This window comes from Salmo salar, chromosome ssa16 (genome assembly GCF_905237065.1).
Source record: "Salmo salar chromosome ssa16, Ssal_v3.1, whole genome shotgun sequence".
NCBI classification, from domain to species: Eukaryota; Metazoa; Chordata; class Actinopteri; order Salmoniformes; family Salmonidae; genus Salmo; species Salmo salar.
In genome coordinates, this window is record NC_059457.1 from 49,208,865 (window position 1) to 49,227,071 (window position 18,207).

Here is an 18,207-nt window from a genome sequence, read left to right on the forward strand (position 1 = left end):
AAGTAACCGCATCCATTTGATTGATGTTTGACGGATATTTCCGGTAATGCAATGCAACTCATTTGTCATCACATTACCACTTAAGCCTGTTAACAGCTCTCGGAAAGGAACCACTTGACTACCAACGGCAGTTTTCGTAATAACCCTTCTGAATGGAACCCTTTGCTGAAGCACAATTGAAGTCCTTCAACCTGTGAAAGGACACGATAGCCCTGTGCAGCATATGGTTGCTTCCTAAATGGAACACTATGCCCTATAAAGTGCACTACTTTTGACCAGGGCCCATAGGGGACACACCCTTGTGACTCTAGCTGACTCTAGCACCGACCGCTGATAGAAATGAACGGGGTGAATGAAAGCCTGCCTTCGCTGACTGAAGTGGAGGCTAATGGCACTTTTAGATGATGGAGTCTGGGTCAGTAGACATGCTGAAGTTGTTGTGGGTGTGGCTGCTCTCCAACCACCCTCTGGGACTAAAGACAGGATGACGGGGGAGGAGTGAATGGAGGGAAGGAGGATGATGTGAACACGCAGCGCACATGGGCAGACACGCGGGCAGACACGCAGTGCACACGAACACACAGCACACAGTATTGAAAGGTTGATAATGAGATTAATGGTGTCTTTACTTAAAGACCATAGCTTCACTTCACAGTAAATTATGATTGGGATTGAGTCTTAGTTACATTACCATTTCCGTGATAATAAATTAATCACCATGTACATTTCTTTCTGTGGGTAATAATTGTAGAAGATAGAAACTGTCATGGTGCGAAATAAATAGAAGATTTCAAACAAGAAATAATGTGTAAGTCTCTCTAATACGGGCATACAAAGTTCTCCTCTGTCTGCAGAGTTGTCGCGTTTCTCTTTCCTTTTTGTTGTGTTCCTTCGGGGTGTCGTTATTTGATGCACACCGAGAGATTCTCCCTTGATTTGAGTGTAAAAAATAACACCGGCTTTGTTGCAGCTATGAGATCAGCAAAAACAGGCTTTGATATCTACTCTGTCTTACCACTTCTCTCTTCTTCTGTCGTGCTGTCTGCCTGTCTTCTGTCTCTCCACTTCCTTTAGCCTCTCCACTTCCTTTTAGCCTCTCCACTTCCTTTTAGCCTCTCCACTTCCTTTTAGCCTCTCCACTTCCTTTTAGCCTCTCCACTTCCTTTAGCCTCTCCACTTCCTTTAGTCTGAGTTTATGTGCCTCACTCCTCTCTAACATGAGAAGTACTCCTAACTAGTTCATATTTAAAGCCAAATGAATGTGTTCCTCATTTTATTTTATTATCTTATCTTTTATTTAACTAAGTCAGTTAAGAAGAAATTCTTATTTATAATGACGGCCTAGGAACAGTGGGTTAACTGCCTTGTTCAGGGGCAGAACGACAGATTTGTACCTTGTCAGCTCGGGGATTGGATCTAGCAACCTTTCGGTTACTGGCCCAACGCTCTAACCACTAGGCTACCTGCCGACCCACCTCTCTTAGTGAGGTGACTTGATGAAGAGGGTCTTCAGATCAAGGGCCCAAAACGTACAGCATATTTGAAGTTCAGCTGTAGAAATCTAGTGACTTAATAATTCTGTCAGGGATTTCTAATGAACCTCACATAATAGTAGTAGACATTTTAATGTTGGGGCAGCCACAGAAAACTAGGAGTGTCAAAATAAAAACCGGCAAATAACTTGTCAGGCTTAATTTCCAAGAGATGCAGACAATTCCGGTTAACTGTCTTCACCCTCCCAAGCTCTCAGTAAATGATGGCCCTAGTTCTGCCTTGGAACGAAACGCAATCAAATGAAAATCTTAATTTGCACGGACTGGCTAATTTCTTGTGCCATGCTTGCTGGCTTGTCTAATTACGCATGTATCGCCGGGACTGCTTCTCTAGGAGAAGTAGCCACCAGGCAGCTCAAGTGAGGGAAAGATGGATGGAGGAAGGAAGGAAGGGTGAGGAAAGGAAATCACCCTTCCCGTCAGTGCTTAATGATTGTGGATATTAAGAGCTAGCATCTGTTTTTGTTCCCATGGCTGGGTTTCAGGGGTTGCGAAGACCCTGTTTTTGCCAAGTCCTTCCATCCGAGGCAGAGTTTCATTGCCTTAAATGTAAATTACTTAATCATTTTGGCATATTTTTGCTCATCTCTGCCCATCAAAAGCCGGTTTAATAACAAAAATGTTTGCTTATGCAATATAGATACAACATTTCATGAGGTTTGCATACTGCTTGTACTGCACTGGTTCTGTTGACCATTAATGCTCAGTCAGTTAATGTACATTTTAATGTTGTTTGACTTAACTTTTTATGCAACTGTTTACTGTATTCAGGGTCAGTCATCCAAACCCGAAACAGAATTTTTAGATATTGATCAGTGTGCAAGTAACATGTAGATTATATGACTGCATCCTGTTGATTTTATACTCTGTCACAACATCACAGAGGAGCATTTAACCTTTGAACTCTTGCCATCTCCAGATCACTCAGGAAGAAGGCGAGTTTATGGTCACCTTTCCTTATGGCTATCACGCCGGTTTCAACCACGGCTTCAACTGCGCCGAGTCCACCAACTTTGCCACCCTGCGCTGGATTGACTACGGCAAGATGGCAACACAGGTGGGTCAATGCACACTAAACTATATGGAAACCCCAGTGCTCCCTACCAACACACAGCACTATAGTGAAGATTAAACCCAAAGGTGTGTGGTCATCTACCACACATGCTACCCATATCCTCTTACACAACCATGCAATTCATTCTTTGAATACCAGTTCCCCAGTCTAGTGCTTACACAAACGGTTTTAGGCCTGGAGCAAGAAGTCATCGGGGTGCCGTGTTTGTGTGTTGTGTGTTAACCTGTGTCTTTTTAAGCTGTCTCACATCGCCTGTTTCTCCCTCTCGTCTGTGTTCCGCTTCATTTTCTTTTCATGTCTTTATCTCCTCTCCCGGAGGGCAAACTGCTGTGAATAGTTTTTGGACCAGGCCTTTCACCTGTAAGGGACACACAAAAAAACACACATGCGCGCACACACACACACACACACACACACACACACACACACACACACACACACACACACACACACACACACACACCCTGTCTCTGCTTGTCTGCATGTCAGATTTATGAGGTGAGTTCAGTGTGCTGCTCTCAGGGCCACTTGAAGCCCCTCTCTATTTCCCACAGTCTTTGATGCATTTAAAGGAAAACGTCACCCCAAAACTATTTAGTCCATTGTTGACATAATCCCCAAAAGGTTTTGCCTGTCAGCAATCAAGTTTTCAAGATATGGAACTTCCAAATACAGCTGGTATGATGGTGTTTTTTTGTGTAACCTGCCCCTCTCAGGTCTGAACACAATCCACTGGCCAGGGAGCTCCCACACCAGAGTTCTATCTGAATCTCAGAGATTCATTGGTTGGTTTTGCCGCTTGCCCTCCATTTTGTGTCATCACATTGACAGGCGGCTCCTGAAAGTGCCAGAGCAATGGGAAATAAAGAAAGAACAGCTTGGGCACCTCCCTCTTTCTGCCAAGCCCTATTCACTTCCTCTTGATGCCACAGGGAAAGATGGTCCTTTGAGCTGGATATGTCACTTTGGGCTGTGTGGCTTGTTGCTAGTCTCCTGTCTACTAGAGCTCAGAGGTTCTATTAGCTGACACATCTGTCTGCTGACACCTACTAATTACGGCTGTGGTCTCCTTGTTTTCAGTTGTTCCCCTGCAGAGAGTTGCAAAATAAATGTACACGTTATTCATTCATTGCACCCACAATGCTCGCGCGCGCCAATGTTGCCAAGTGCTAAAATAGAAGTCAGTTCTATTTGTGACGCTGAACGCTGTGCATGTCCTGCCTCTCCCATCTCCTCATTGGTTTATAGAAGCAGATACCCACGTGCCATCTCCTCATTGGTTAAACCCACGTGGGTGAATGAAAGATGAACTGAGGTCGGTCGGTCGGTAGTGGTAATACACCTTATTATGAAAGTTAGATGCCAATCACCATATAAAGTCCAAATAAGGAAAAATCCTGGAAGGAGGAGAGATGACTAGAAATGATTCGGTTGACCGTTTTATGTGTGGATTAATTGGTGGAGTAGAGGACGTTGTGCATTTCAGGTAAAATAACAACTCAATATTTATATCCCAGGACAAATTAGCTAGCAACAGTAAGCTAGCTAAATAGGACAAATTAGCTAGCAACTGCAAGCAAGCTAGCTAAATTGCCATAAATGTTTAATGCTTTTCGACCTGTGAAATACTTTCAAGTATTTTTACTTAAACTAATAACACACAAACAATTATATGTTTTCATGTCTTTATTGAACACACTGTGTAAACATTCACAGTGCAGGGTGGGAAAAGTATGTGAACCCTTGGATTTAATAACTGGTTGACCCTCCTTTGGCAGTAATAACCTCAACCAAACATTTTCCGTAGTTGTGGATCAGACCTGCACAGCGGTCAGGAGGAATTTTGGACCAATTTTGGACCATTCCACTTTACAAAACTGTTTCAGTTCAGCAATATTCTTAGGGGGTCTGGTGCGAATCACTCTCTAAGTCATGCCACAGCATTTTAAATCGGGTTCAGGTCGGGGCTCTGACTGGGCCACTCCAGAAGGCGTATTTTCTTCTGTTGAAACCATTCTGTTGTTGATTTACTTCTGTGTTTTGGGTCGTTGTCCTGTTGCATCACCCAACTTCTGTTGAGCTTCAATTGGCGGACAGATAGGCTAACATTCTCCTGCAAAATGTCTTGATAAACTTGGGAATTCATTTTTCCGTCAATGATGGCAAGCTGTCCAGGCCCTGAGGCAGCAAAGCAGCTCTAAACCATGATTCTCCCTTCCCCATACTTCACAGTTGGGATGCGGTTTTGATGTTGGTGTGCTTTTCCTTTTTTTTCTCCACACATAGTGTTGTGTGTTCCTTCCAAACAACTCCACTTTAGTTTCATCTGTCCACATAATATTTTGCCAGTAGCGCTGTGGAACATCCAGATGCTCTTTTGTGAACTTCAGATGTGCAGCAATGTTTTTTTTGGGCAGCAGTGGCTTCTTCCACGGTGTCCTCCCATGTTAGCATGTTCCAGAGATTTCTGTAATTCTTTAGTTGACACTTTAGGATTGTTCTTAACCTCATTGAGCATTCTGCTCTGTGCTCTTGCAGTCATCTTTGCAGGACGGCCACTCCTAGGGAGAGTAGCAACAGTGCTGAACTTTCTCCATTTATAGACAATTTGTCTTATCGTGGACCGATGAACATCAAGGCTTTTAGAGATACTTTTGTAACCCTTTCCAGCTTTATGCAAGTCAACAATTCTTAATCTTGGGTCTTCTGAGATCTCTTTTGTTCGAGGCATGGTTCACATCAGGCAATGCTTCTTGTGAATAGCAAACTCAAATGTTGTGAGTTTTTTTAAAGGGCAGGACAGCTCTAACCAACATCTCTAATCTCGTCTCAGTGATTGTAGTCCAGTTTAGCTGACTCCTGACTCCAATTAGCTTTTGGAGTCATTAGCCTAGGGGTTCACATACTTTTCCCAACCTACACTGTGAATGTTTAAATGATGTATTCAATATAGACAAGAAAATACAATGACTTGTGTGTTATTAGTTTAAGCACACTGTGTTTGTCTGTTGTTGTGACTTAGATGAAGATCAGATCTAATTTTATGACCATTTTTTTGGGCAGACATCCAGATAATTCCAAAGGGTTCACTTTTGTTTCTTCTTGCCACTGTACATGCTTCGTTTTTAAAGGATGTCAAAGTGTCGGAGAGTGTCCCTGGCTATCTGTAAACAAAAAAAAAGAAAATGATGAGGTCTAGTTTGCTTAATGTAAGGGATTTTAAATGATTTATACTTGTACTTTTACTTTTGATACTTAAGTATATTTTAGCAATAACATTTACTTTTGATATTGCAAACCAAATACTTTTACGCAAGTATAATTTTAATAGGTGACTTTCACTTTTACTTGAGTAATTTTCTATTAAGGTATCTTTACTTATACTCAAGTATGACAATTGGGTACTTTTTCCACCACTGGTACAATGCTGTAGTAATAGAATGTTGTAGTAGTAGTACAATGCTGTAGTAGTAGTAGTAGTAGTAGTAGTAGTAGTAGTAGTAGTAGTAGTACAATGTAGTAGTAGTAGTAGTAGTAGTACAATGTAGTAGTAGTAGTAGTAGTAGTACAATGTAGTAGTAGTAGTAGTAGTACAATGTAGTAGTAGTAGTAGTAGTACAATGTAGTAGTAGTAGTAGTAGTACAATGTAGTAGTAGTAGTAGTAGTAGTACAATGCTGTAGTAGTAGTAGTAGTAGTACAATGTAGTAGTAGTAGTAGTAGTAGTAGTACAATGTAGTAGTAGTAGTAGTAGTAGTACAATGCTGTAGTAGTAGTAGTAGTACAATGCTGTAGTAGTAGTACAATGCTGTAGTAGTAGTAGTACAATGCTGTAGTAGTAGTAGTACAATGCTGTAGTAGTAGTAGTACAATGCTGTAGTAGTAGTAGTAGTACAATGCTGTAGTAGTAGTAGTACAATGTAGTAGTAGTACAATGTAGTAGTAGTAGTAGTACAATGTAGTAGTAGTAGTAGTACAATGTAGTAGTAGTAGTAGTACAATGCTCTAGTAGTAGTAGTAGTAGTAGTAGTACAATGCTCTAGTAGTAGAAGTAGTACAATGCTCTAGTAGTAGTAGAAGTAGTACAATGCTCTAGTAGTAGTAGTAGTAGTACAATGCTGTAGTAGTAGTAGTAGTAGTAGTAGTAGTAGTAGTAGTAGTAGTACAATGCTCTAGTAGTAGTAGTAGTAGTACAATGCTCTAGTAGTAGTAGTAGTAGTACAATGCTCTAGTAGTAGTAGTAGTAGTAGTAGTAGTAGTAGTAGTAGTAGTAGTAGTAGTAGTAGTAGTAGTACAATGCTCTAGTAGTAGTAGTAGTAGTAGTACAATGCTCTAGTAGTAGTAGTAGTAGTAGTACAATGCTCTAGTAGTAGTAGTAGTAGTAGTACAATGCTCTAGTAGTAGTAGTAGTAGTAGTACAATGCTCTAGTAGTAGTAGTAGTAGTAGTAGTACAATGCTCTAGTAGTAGTAGTAGTAGTAGTACAATGCTCTAGTAGTAGTAGTAGTAGTACAATGCTCTAGTAGTAGTAGTAGTAGTAGTACAATGCTGTAGTAGTAGTAGTAGTAGTAGTAGTAGTAGTAGTAGTAGTACAATGCTCTAGTAGTAGTAGTAGTAGTACAATGCTCTAGTAGTAGTAGTAGTACAATGCTCTAGTAGTAGTAGTAGTAGTAGTAGTACAATGCCCTAGTAGTAGTAGTAGTACAATGCCCTAGTAGTAGTAGTAGTACAATGCCCTAGTAGTAGTAGTAGTACAATGCCCTAGTAGTAGTAGTAGTACAATGCTCTAGTAGTAGTAGTAGTAGTAGTAGTAGTAGTAGTAGTAGTACAATGCTGTAGTAGTAGTAGTAGTACAATGCTGTAGTAGTAGTAGTAGTACAATGCTGTAGTAGTAGTAGTAGTACAATGCTGTAGTAGTAGTAGTAGTACAATGCTGTAGTAGTAGTAGTAGTACAATGCTGTAGTAGTAGTAGTAGTACAATGCTGTAGTAGTAGTAGTAGTACAATGCTGTAGTAGTAGTAGTACAATGCTGTAGTAGTAGTAGTAGTAGTAGTAGTACAATGCTGTAGTAGTAGTACAATGCTGTAGTAGTAGTAGTAGTAGTAGTACAATGCTGTAGTAGTAGTAGTACAATGCTCTAGTAGTAGTAGTAGTAGTAGTAGTAGTAGTAGTAGTACAATGCTGTAGTAGTAGTACAATGCTGTAGTAGTAGTAGTAGTACAATGCTGTAGTAGTAGTAGTAGTACAATGCTGTAGTAGTAGTAGTAGTACAATGCTGTAGTAGTAGTAGTAGTACAATGCTGTAGTAGTAGTAGTAGTACAATGCTCTAGTAGTAGTAGTACAATGCTCTAGTAGTAGTAGTAGTAGTAGTAGTACAATGCTCTAGTAGTAGTAGTAGTAGTAGTACAATGCTCTAGTAGTAGTAGTACAATGCTCTAGTAGTAGTAGTAGTAGTAGTAGTAGAATGCTCTAGTAGTAGTAGTAGTAGTAGTAGTAGTAATAGAATGATGTAGTAGTAGTAGTAGTACAATGCTCTAGTAGAATGTAGAATGTTGTAGTAGAATGCTCTAGTAGTAGTAGAATGTTGTAGTAGTAGTACAATGTTGTAGTAGTAGTAGTACAATGCTCTAGTAGTAGTAGTAGTACAATGTAGTAGTAGTAGTAGTAGTAGTAGTAGTAGTAGTAGTAGTAGTAGTAGTAGAATGCTCTAGTAGTAGTAGTAGTAGTAGTAGTAGTACTAGTAGTAGTAGTAGTAGTAGTAGTAGTAGTAGTAGTAGTAATAGAATGATGTAGTAGTAGTAGTAGTAGTAGTACAATGCTCTAGTAGAATGTAGAATGTTGTAGTAGAATGCTCTAGTAGTAGTAGAATGTTGTAGTAGTAGTACAATGTTGTAGTAGTAGTAGTACAATGCTCTAGTAGTAGTAGTACAATGTAGTAGTAGTAGTAGTAGTAGTAGTAGTAGTAGTACAATGCTGTAGTAGTAGTAGAAGTAGTACAATGCTGTAGTAGTAGTAGTAGTAGTAGTACAATGCTGTAGTAGTAGTAGTAGTACAATGCTGTAGTAGTAGTAGTAGTACAATGCTGTAGTAGTAGTAGTAGTAGTACAATGCTGTAGTAGTAGTAGTAGTAGTACAATGCTGTAGTAGTAGTAGTAGTACAATGCTGTAGTAGTAGTAGTAGTACAATGCTGTAGTAGTAGTAGTAGTAGTAGTAGTAGTAGTAGTACAATGCTGTAGTAGTAGTACAATGCTCTAGTAGTAGTAGTAGTAGTAGTAGTACAATGCTCTAGTAGTAGTAGTAGTAGTAGTAGTAGTAGTAGTAGTAGTAGTACCATGCTCTAGTAGTAGTAGTTGTACAATGCTCTAGTAGTAGTAGTAGTAGTAGTAGTAGTAGTAGTAGTAGTAGTAGTAGTAGTAGTACAATGCTCTAGTAGTAGTAGTAGTAGTAGTAGTAGTACAATGCTCTAGTAGTAGTACTAGTAGTAGTACAATGCTCTAGTAGTAGTAGTAGTACAATGTAGTAGTAGTAGTACAATGTAGTAGTAGTACAATGTAGTAGTAGTACAATGTAGTAGTAGAATGCTCTAGTAGTAGTAGAATGTTGTTGTTGTTGTAGTAGAATGTTGCAGTAGTAGTAGTACAATGCTGTAGTAGTAGTAGTAGTAGTAGTAGGAGTAGTACAATGCTGTAGTAGAAGGAGTAGTACAATGCTGTAGTAGTAGTAGTAGTAGTACAATGCTGTAGTAGTAGTACTAGTAGTAGTACAATGCTCTAGTAGTAGTAGTAGTACAATGTAGTAGTAGTAGTACAATGTAGTAGTAGTACAATGTAGTAGTAGTAGTAGTACAATGTAGTAGTAGAATGCTCTAGTAGTAGTAGAATGTTGTTGTTGTTGTAGTAGAATGTTGCAGTAGTAGTAGTACAATGCTGTAGTAGTAGTAGTAGTAGTAGTAGGAGTAGTACAATGCTGTAGTAGAAGGAGTAGTACAATGCTGTAGTAGTAGTAGTAGGTACAATGCTGTAGTAGTAGAGTAGTAAATTTTTTACATTTTAGTCATTTAGCAGACGCTCTTATCCAGAGCGACTTACATTGTACTACGGGATAGTACAATGCTGCAGTAGTAGTGGTAGTACAATGCTATGAAGTGTAATGTGCCTAACTGCTTTTCATCATACCACTCTTACCTCCCTGACCAGCACACAGGAATATGTCACTCCCTGACCAGCACACAGGAATATGTCACTCCCTGACCAGCACACAGGAATATGTCACTCCCTGACCAGCACACAGGAATATGTCACTCCCTGACCAGCACACAGGAATATGTCACTCCCTGACCAGCACACAGGAATATGTCATCTAGATAGGTCATTGTTTCTCAATGTGTGAACACATTTTTATCGTAGCCTTGGACAAGCACATCTGATTCAACTTGTCAACTTATCATCAAGCCCTTGATGAGTTGAATTGTATATGTTTGTCTGGGGCTACAACAAAAATGTGTGCTATTGGAGATACTCGAAGACCGGAGTTGAGAAACACTGATCTAGGCTATTCTTCAGGTGAGAAAGTACATTACAGTTCAGTATGGGCCAAAACATAGGTGAGAGAATTTTCATCACACCGAATAGAAGATTCAATTCCATTCCATCTGGCTGTTGGTGACTCAGAACTGGACACACACACCACACAGCCGCAGACCCAATTCTCTGCCTTTTCATCTATCAAAGTGAATTGCAGATGATTCACTCGCCGAGTAGTGATATTTGTTTGTGTACGCTTGTTTGTTTGGGTTAGAGCTGATGGGCTTTGATGAGGAGTTCTGAAGATGATGAAGGCTACGGTATTATTATTGTGTGTGTGTGTGCATTCCACGAGTGTGTGGGCGCTACAGGCAATTTTACTTCATGCACAGTTCCCCCCGGGATTGCCTCGCAGAATAAATATCAGCCCGTGCAGAGAAGCACGAGATTGAACGTTCTAGAGATTCCCCCTTTAGTTAACACTAACAACGTTTCCCTTTACTGTGGGACTTGTGATCGAATCAACGCAATTAGCCACTTTCAATGCAACCTACCGAAACAAAATGAACTATGCAAGAGAGTTTGTTGTAGGCAGAGCACATGGGAGTAGGATTCTATTGCGTTGACAGGCACCACTCAGGCCCGTACGCTACACAGACCGGTGCACCTTAACCAATCAGAGCTTTGGTAGGCCAATTACAGCAATAAGGCCTGAGGGGGTATGGTGTATGGCCAATATGCTAAGGGATGTTTTTACGCAAGGCAGAGTGCCTGGATACAGCCCTTAGCCGTGGTATATTTGCCAGATACCACAAACCCCCGAGGAGCCTTATTGCTATTATAAACTGGTTACCAACGTAATTAGAGCAGTAAAAACAAATGTTTTGTCATACCCATGGTATATGGTCTGATATACCACGGCTGTCAGCCAATAAGCATTCAGGGCTCAAACCACCCAGTTTATAATCACTAATAGACCATTGCCTTATATGGATCTGTGCCATTCACTTTGAACTGGACTGTGTTTACAGCGTGAGTAGATTAACTTGTTTTGAGATCAAAGCGAGAGCTGCATGTAGCCACGTGTGTACATTTGTTCATATCCTTTGATAGTTAGTGAGATATTAGCCCAGTTATAGATCATTTGTAGTCAGCAATAGGGGAGTGTTTGTGTAACCGATGTGAAATGGCTAGTTAGTTAGCGGTGGTGCGCGCTAATAGCGTTTCAATCGGTGACGTCACTCGCTCTGAGACCTGAAGTAGGGTTTCCCCTTGCGTTGCAAGGGCCGCGGCTTTTGTGGCGCGATGGGTAACTATGCTTCGTGGGTGTCAGTTCTTGTGTGCAAGGGTCCCTGGTTTGAGCCCGGGTTGGGGCGAAGAGAGGGACGGAACCTACACTGTTACAATTGCTTCCTACAAGAGCACAAAATGTGTTCATTTCTAGACATCTTTTAAAAGCCAGTCAGATGAAGAGTTTTGTTTTGTCTTAAAGGGGCAGTGTTTTATTTTGAGACAGACATGAATATGCTAAGTAGCCAATAGGCAGAGGGTAGCATAATTTGACTGATTCTCTATAGTAATGGTATGCGATTAATAATGCATTTTATTTTGTAAAGTGGTTTCTTCCATCAAACAACACAACAACATGTTCAGTCACCTCCTTGTCTGAAGGACAAGTGGATAAACAGGTTCATGTCAAGTCCTGCATGTTTTTTCTCATGGAATGTAGGCCAACATTGAACACCACACATTGGCTGTTACTGTAGGCTGAATGATAGAACAGCTATTTCCATGTTAAAATGTTATGGGATGCATTTTCTGCATTTCTTTGATGGTAGGCCACTATGGTAGGCCTACATTATGATCAAATAGCCACAGTAGGCTAATTGACCACGGTTAAAACTAACTTAAAGCGGGTACAGCCTTAGTGTTCACAGTAAATGCGCGCCGGAAGTTGCACAGAATTTTCACAACATTCAAGTTTGCACTCAGCAGACCTGAAATTTTGCTCAGTGATGAAAACATTTTGAGGGAACATTGGCTACAGGCCTAGAGTAGGCTTTAAACAAAGAGTATTGTCAATTCACTTCTCATTGTGCGGCAATAACGACACTGCTATGTTAATGCATGGTGGCCATGACCCTCACTGGAAATGAGCTCATGATAGCAGGGATAGAAATGACTAGCCAACCACTAAAGCCCCTTATTGCAGATGCCTGTCCTAGCCAACCACTAAAGCCCCTTATTGCAGATGCCTGTCCTAGCCAACCACTAAAGCCCCTTATTGCAGATGCCTGTCCTAGCCAACCACTAAAGCCCCTTATTGCAGATACCTGTCCTAGCTAACCACTAAAGCCCCTTATTGCAGATGCCTGTCCTAGCCAACCACTAAAGCCCCTTATTGCAGATGCCTGTCCTAGCCAACCACTAAAGCCCCTTATTGCAGATGCCTGTCCTAGCCAACCACTAAAGCCCCTTATTGCAGATGCATGTCCTAGCCAACCACTAAAGCCCCTTATTGCAGATGCATGTCCTAGCCAACCACTAAAGCCCCTTATTGCAGATGCCTGTCCTAGCCAACCACTAAAGCCCCTTATTGCAGATGCCTGTCCTAGCCAACCACTAAAGCCCCTTATTGCAGATGCCTGTCCTAGCCAACCACTAAAGCCCCTTATTGCAGATGCCTGTCCTAGCCAACCACTAAAGCCCCTTATTGCAGATGCCTGTCCAAGCCAACCACTAAAGCCCCTTATTGCAGATGCCTGTCCTAGCCAACCACTAAAGCCCCTTATTGCAGATGCCTGTCCTAGCCAACCACTAAAGCCCCTTATTGCAGATGCCTGTCCTAGCTAAACACTAAAAGCCTCTTATTGCAGATGCCTGTCCTCACCGCTTTGTGTGCCTGTGTATCACCCATGTAAGACATGCTCAGTAAACCTGCATCCTTTTTTTTGGTGGCAGGTGTGAATGCAGATGACTGCTTCCTTATGCAATATGCATGGACATGTTAGCATTTGTTAAGGAGCTGTCCTCAGGACCTCAGTAGTTCCTCTACCCGCTCGGTTTAGCTCAATAACTCAAAATGAAGTTCAAATGAATCCAGTTTTTCTAGTGTTGTTTCTCTGGGAGTGTCTGTGAGCCTCCAAATGGCAGAAACTGTTTCTAGCCTAGCTGTAATTTGTGGTTGCAGGTAGCCTAGTGGTTAGAGCGTTGGGCCTGTAACCAAAAGGTTGCTAGATCGAATCCCGAGCTGACAAGGTTCTGCCCCTGTTCATTGGCCGTCGTTGTAAATAACAATTTGTTCTTAACTGACTTGCCTAGTTAAATAAAGGTAATGTAATATATATATATATGAACTGAATGGACACACTCCCATTGCTGCAGACAAGAGGACAGGCAGTACAGCACACTACTGCAGACTCATTAACGATTGTAACTGGATTCTCCCACATTTTCTCTACTCTCTCATGCATCTAGAACATGGATGTGAAACTTACACCTCAGCCTAAAAGTCCCCCACTTGCGCCTCCAAATAGTTACATTTCCATGTGGCACCGACTGGTAAGATGCTTCTGGAGAGCTGTCACGTTTGCTAGCCAAGCAGAGGTCCTGGGTTCGAGCCTCGGCGTGAGCCAAATCAGGAGGAAGTGGTACTCGTTAAGCGAGCAGCCTGACATCCTTTACATGTGCATAGATTTTTCATATGCTCTGCCAACTGAGCGCCACAGGACTTTCTAGTGAGCCTATTTTTCTCACGTAGGTTGTACAATCATGTTGCGATGTTTTAAAAGAAGCTTTATCACGCACAGCCATCAATGGGTAACGGAGAGTCTAGACCTATTTAGTGAAGGATGACAGTCAGAGCCAGTGAGGTCGCGTGGCGGTATTTTAAGCGCTCCCCTAACATGGAATATTTTTCTAATAGGGGGCGACCTCGCCTAAGGTCTTTTGTTTTCCTTCAATCATTTAACTTCATTAGGATATGAAGTAAGTAGGCTATAGGGCTCATTGGTTAGAAGGCCTTGGGGGGTCACGTTTTGGAGACATTTTATACATTTCCATTTGATAATGAAGTCATCTAAGCATAGTACCCCACCCTCTCTCTCGCAAATTGATCAATTTCCCTTAATAGTTCTATGGGACAGAAATGGGCTTTACTTTCTTTTGGTTCCTACTTCCTCTGGTGCGCTGCTACTACCCCCCCCCCCCCCCCCCACACACCCTGTTCCCAGACGACATTGCAAAGAGACACATTTATCTTCCGGTCGTTTGTGTTTTGGTGTCTCTCACCTCTTCCCCTGTTCCAGTTAATGTTTTTACGTAAGTCCCCACTCAGACCCTGGTAGCCAGATGACTCTCATCTGCCGGTTTCCTCCTCACTTAATTCCATCCCTCAACTGATGCCTAGATGAGATGTAGTGTGTGGATATTGGTTTGCGGTGGGGGGGGGGCTTTCTCTTGTTGTTGATGTTATTACTAACCCCCCCTCCCTCTAGTACCTCACCTCTCTGTTTCTCTCTTGCTCTCGATCTGTCTCCTCCACTTGTTCTGCCTGGCTCCGTCTGAGGCGCAGCGTGCCTGAAGAATGTTCCCAGTAATTGAACATAAGGCCTCTCAGCACAGCTCAGGAAATAAAGCAGAAATGTAATACAGAAATGTAATACACCAACCGTGGCACAGAAAGAAAATGAGTTTTTATTTTCATCTTCTCTTGCTCTCTTTCCATTTCCCCTATTCTCTCTCTTTCTCTCTCTCTCTCTCCCCCCTTTATTCTCTCTCCCCTCTTTTTCCTCTCCCTCCCCCAGTGTACTGTGATATACTCACACTGCTCTCTCCCCCCAGTGTACTGTGATATACTCACTGCTCTCTCCTCTCTCCCCCCAGTGTACTGTGATATACTCACTGCTCTCTCCTCTCTCCCCCCAGTATACTGTGATATACTCACACTGCTCTCTCCTCTCTCCCCCCAGTGTACTGTGATATACTCACACTGCTCTCTCCTCTCTCCCCCCAGTGTACTGTGATATACTCACACTGCTCTCTCCTCTCTCTCCCCCAGTGTACTGTGATATACTCACACTGCTCTCTCCTCTCCCCCCAGTGTACTGTGATATACTCACACTGCTCTCTCCTCTCTCCCCCCCAGTGTACTGTGATATACTCACACTACTCTCTCCTCTCTCCCCCAGTGTACTGTGATATACTCACACTGCTCTCTCCTCTCTCCCCCAGTGTACTGTGATATACTCACACTGCTCTCTCCTCTTTCCCCCCAGTGTACTGTGATATACTCACACTGCTCTCTCCTCTCTCCCCCCAGTGTACTGTGATATACTCACACTGCTCTCTCCTCTCTCCCCCAGTGTACTGTGATATACTCACACTGCTCTCTCCTCTCTCCCCCCCAGTGTACTGTGATATACTCACACTGCTCTCTCCTCTCTCCCCCCCAGTGTACTGTGATATACTCGCACTGCTTTCTCCTCTCTCCCCCCAGTGTACTGTGATATACTCACACTGCTCTCTCTCTCCCCCCAGTGCCAATAGATATGGGAGTTGATCAAAATGTGATTTGTTTTTGAATTCTTTGTGGGTCTGTGTAATCTGAGGGAAATATGTGTCTCTAATATGGTCATACATTTGGCAGGAGGTTAGGAAGTGCAGCTCAGTTTCCACCTCATTTTGAAGGCAGTGTGCATTTAGCCTGTCTTCTCTTAAAAGCCAGGTCTGCCTTCGGCTGCCTTTCTCAATAGCAAGGCTATGCTCACCGAGTCTGTACATAGTCAAAGCTTTCCTTAAGTTTGGGTCAGTCACAGTGGTCAGGTGTTCTGCCACTGTGTACTCTCTGTTTGGGGTCAAATAGCATTCTAGTTTGCTCTGTTTTTGGTAACTTCAAACAGATGACCCAAACAGAGATGTGTCAAGTAATTATATTTTTGTTTTCTCATGATTTGGTTGGGTCTAATTGTGTTGCTGTCCTGGGGGTCTGTTTGTGTTTGTGAACAGAGCCCCAGGACCTGATATATGTATGTGTACTCACAATGCCCTCTCTCTCTCCTCTCGGTCAGTGTACATGTCGTAAGGACATGGTGAAGATCTCCATGGACGTGTTTGTCCGCTGCCTGCAGCCAGAGCGCTACGTCCAGTGGAAACAGGGAAAGGACGGCATGGTGCTGGACCACCAGCGACCCACCACCCTGACCAGCCCTGAGCTGGAGCACTGGAGGGCCAACCGGGTCACCTACCGCCAGAAACTGCTTCAGAGGTCAGGGGGTCAATTGTGCACACACAATTGCTTTACAATTGAATTTCATCGACCCGTCAAGGTCAAGATGAAAGGCATCATTGGAAGTCCAAGAGTATAATTGTATACATCCTCCCCACACTACCTGATACTTGTATACCTACATGCTTACCACATACACTACCAAGATATAAATGTACACCAAGTGTACAAAACATTAGGAACACCTGCTCTTTCCACGACAGACTGACCAGGTGAATCCAGGTGAAAGATATGATCCCTTGTTGATGTCACTTGCACTTCAATCAGTGTAGATGAAGGGGAGGAGACAGGTTAAAGAAGGATTTTTAAGCCTTGAGACAATTGAGACATGGATTGTGTGTGTATGTGCCATTCAAATCAAATTTTATTTGTCACATGCGCCGAATACAACCTTACCGTAAAATGCTTACTTACAAGCCCTTAACCAACAATGCAGTTTTAAGAAAAATAAGAGTTAAGAAAATATTTACTAAATAAACTAAAGTTAAAAAAAAAATAACACAATACAATAACGAGGCTATAGGGGGTACCGGTATAGAGTCAATGTGTGGGGGTACAGGTTAGTCGAGGTAATTGAGGTAATACGTACATTTAGGTGGGGTAAAGCGACTATGCATAGATAATAAACAGCAAGTAGCAGCAGCATTTAAAAAAAAAAAAGGGGTTGGTCAATGGAAATAGTCTGGGTAGCCATTTGATTAGCTGTTCAGCAGTCATATGGCTTGGGGGTAGAAGCTGTTCAGAAGCCTTTTGGACATAGACTTGGCGCTCTAGTACCACTTGCCATGCAGTAGCAGAAAGAACAGTTTATGACTAGGGTGGCTGGAGTCTTTGGCAATTTTTAGGGCCTTCCTCTGACACCGCCTGGTATAGAGGTCCTGGATAGTAGGAAGCTTGGCCCCAGTGATGTACTGAGCCGTACGCACTACCCTCTGTAGCGCCTTGTGGTCAGATGCTGAGCAGTTGCCATACCAGGCGGTGATGCAACCAGTCAGGATGCTCTTGATGGTGCAGCTGTAGAACTTTTTCAGGATCTGAGGACCCATGACAAGTATATTTTCAGTCTCCTGAGGGGAATAGGCATCGTCGTGCCCTCTTCACGAAGGTCTCGGTGTGTTTGGACCATGATAGTTTGTTGGTGATGTGGACACCAAGGAACTTGAAGATCTCAACCTGCTCCACAACAGCCCCGTCGATGAGATTGGGGGTGTGCTCGGTCCTCCTTTTCCTCTAGCCCACAATCATCTCCTTTGTCTTGATCACGTTGAGGGAGAGATTGTTGTCCTGGCACCACACGGCCAGGTCTCTGACTTATTCCTTATAAGCTGTCTTATCGTTGTCGGTGATCAGGCCTACCACCGTTGTGTCGTCAGCAAACTTAATGATGGTGTTGAAGTCGTGCTTGACCACAGAATAATGGGTGAACAAGGAGTACAGGAGGGGACTAAGCATGCACCCCTGAGGGGTCCCCGTGTTGAGGATCACCGTGGCAGATGTGCTGTTGCCTACCCTTACCATCTGGGGGCGGCCCGTCAAGAAGTCCAGGATCCAGTTGCAGATGGAGGTGTTTAGTCCCAGGGTTCTTAGCTTAGTGATGAGCTTTGAGGGTACTATGGTGTTGAACGCTGAGCTGTAGTCAATGAACAGCATTCTCACGTAGGTGTTCCTTTTGTCCAGATGGGAAAGGGCAGTGTGGAGTGCAATAGAGACTGCATCATCTGTGGATCTGTTGGGGGCAGTATGCGAATTGGAGTGGGTCTAGGGTTTCT

The 18,207-nt window shown here is 42.7% G+C and overlaps 1 protein-coding gene across 3 annotated transcripts in view; it reads left to right on the forward strand.

The window, feature by feature from the left end:
• LOC106574093 (lysine-specific demethylase 4B) overlaps nt 1-18,207 on the forward strand; it is an 84,772-nt gene that overhangs the window by 30,986 nt on the left and 35,579 nt on the right. For all 3 annotated transcript variants that reach the window (XM_045697357.1, XM_045697359.1, XM_045697358.1), the window contains exons 8-9: nt 2,473-2,610; nt 16,221-16,417. In XM_045697357.1, the coding sequence (XP_045553313.1) occupies nt 2,473-2,610; nt 16,221-16,417 (335 nt within the window). The remainder of the gene's footprint in view (nt 1-2,472; nt 2,611-16,220; nt 16,418-18,207) is intronic.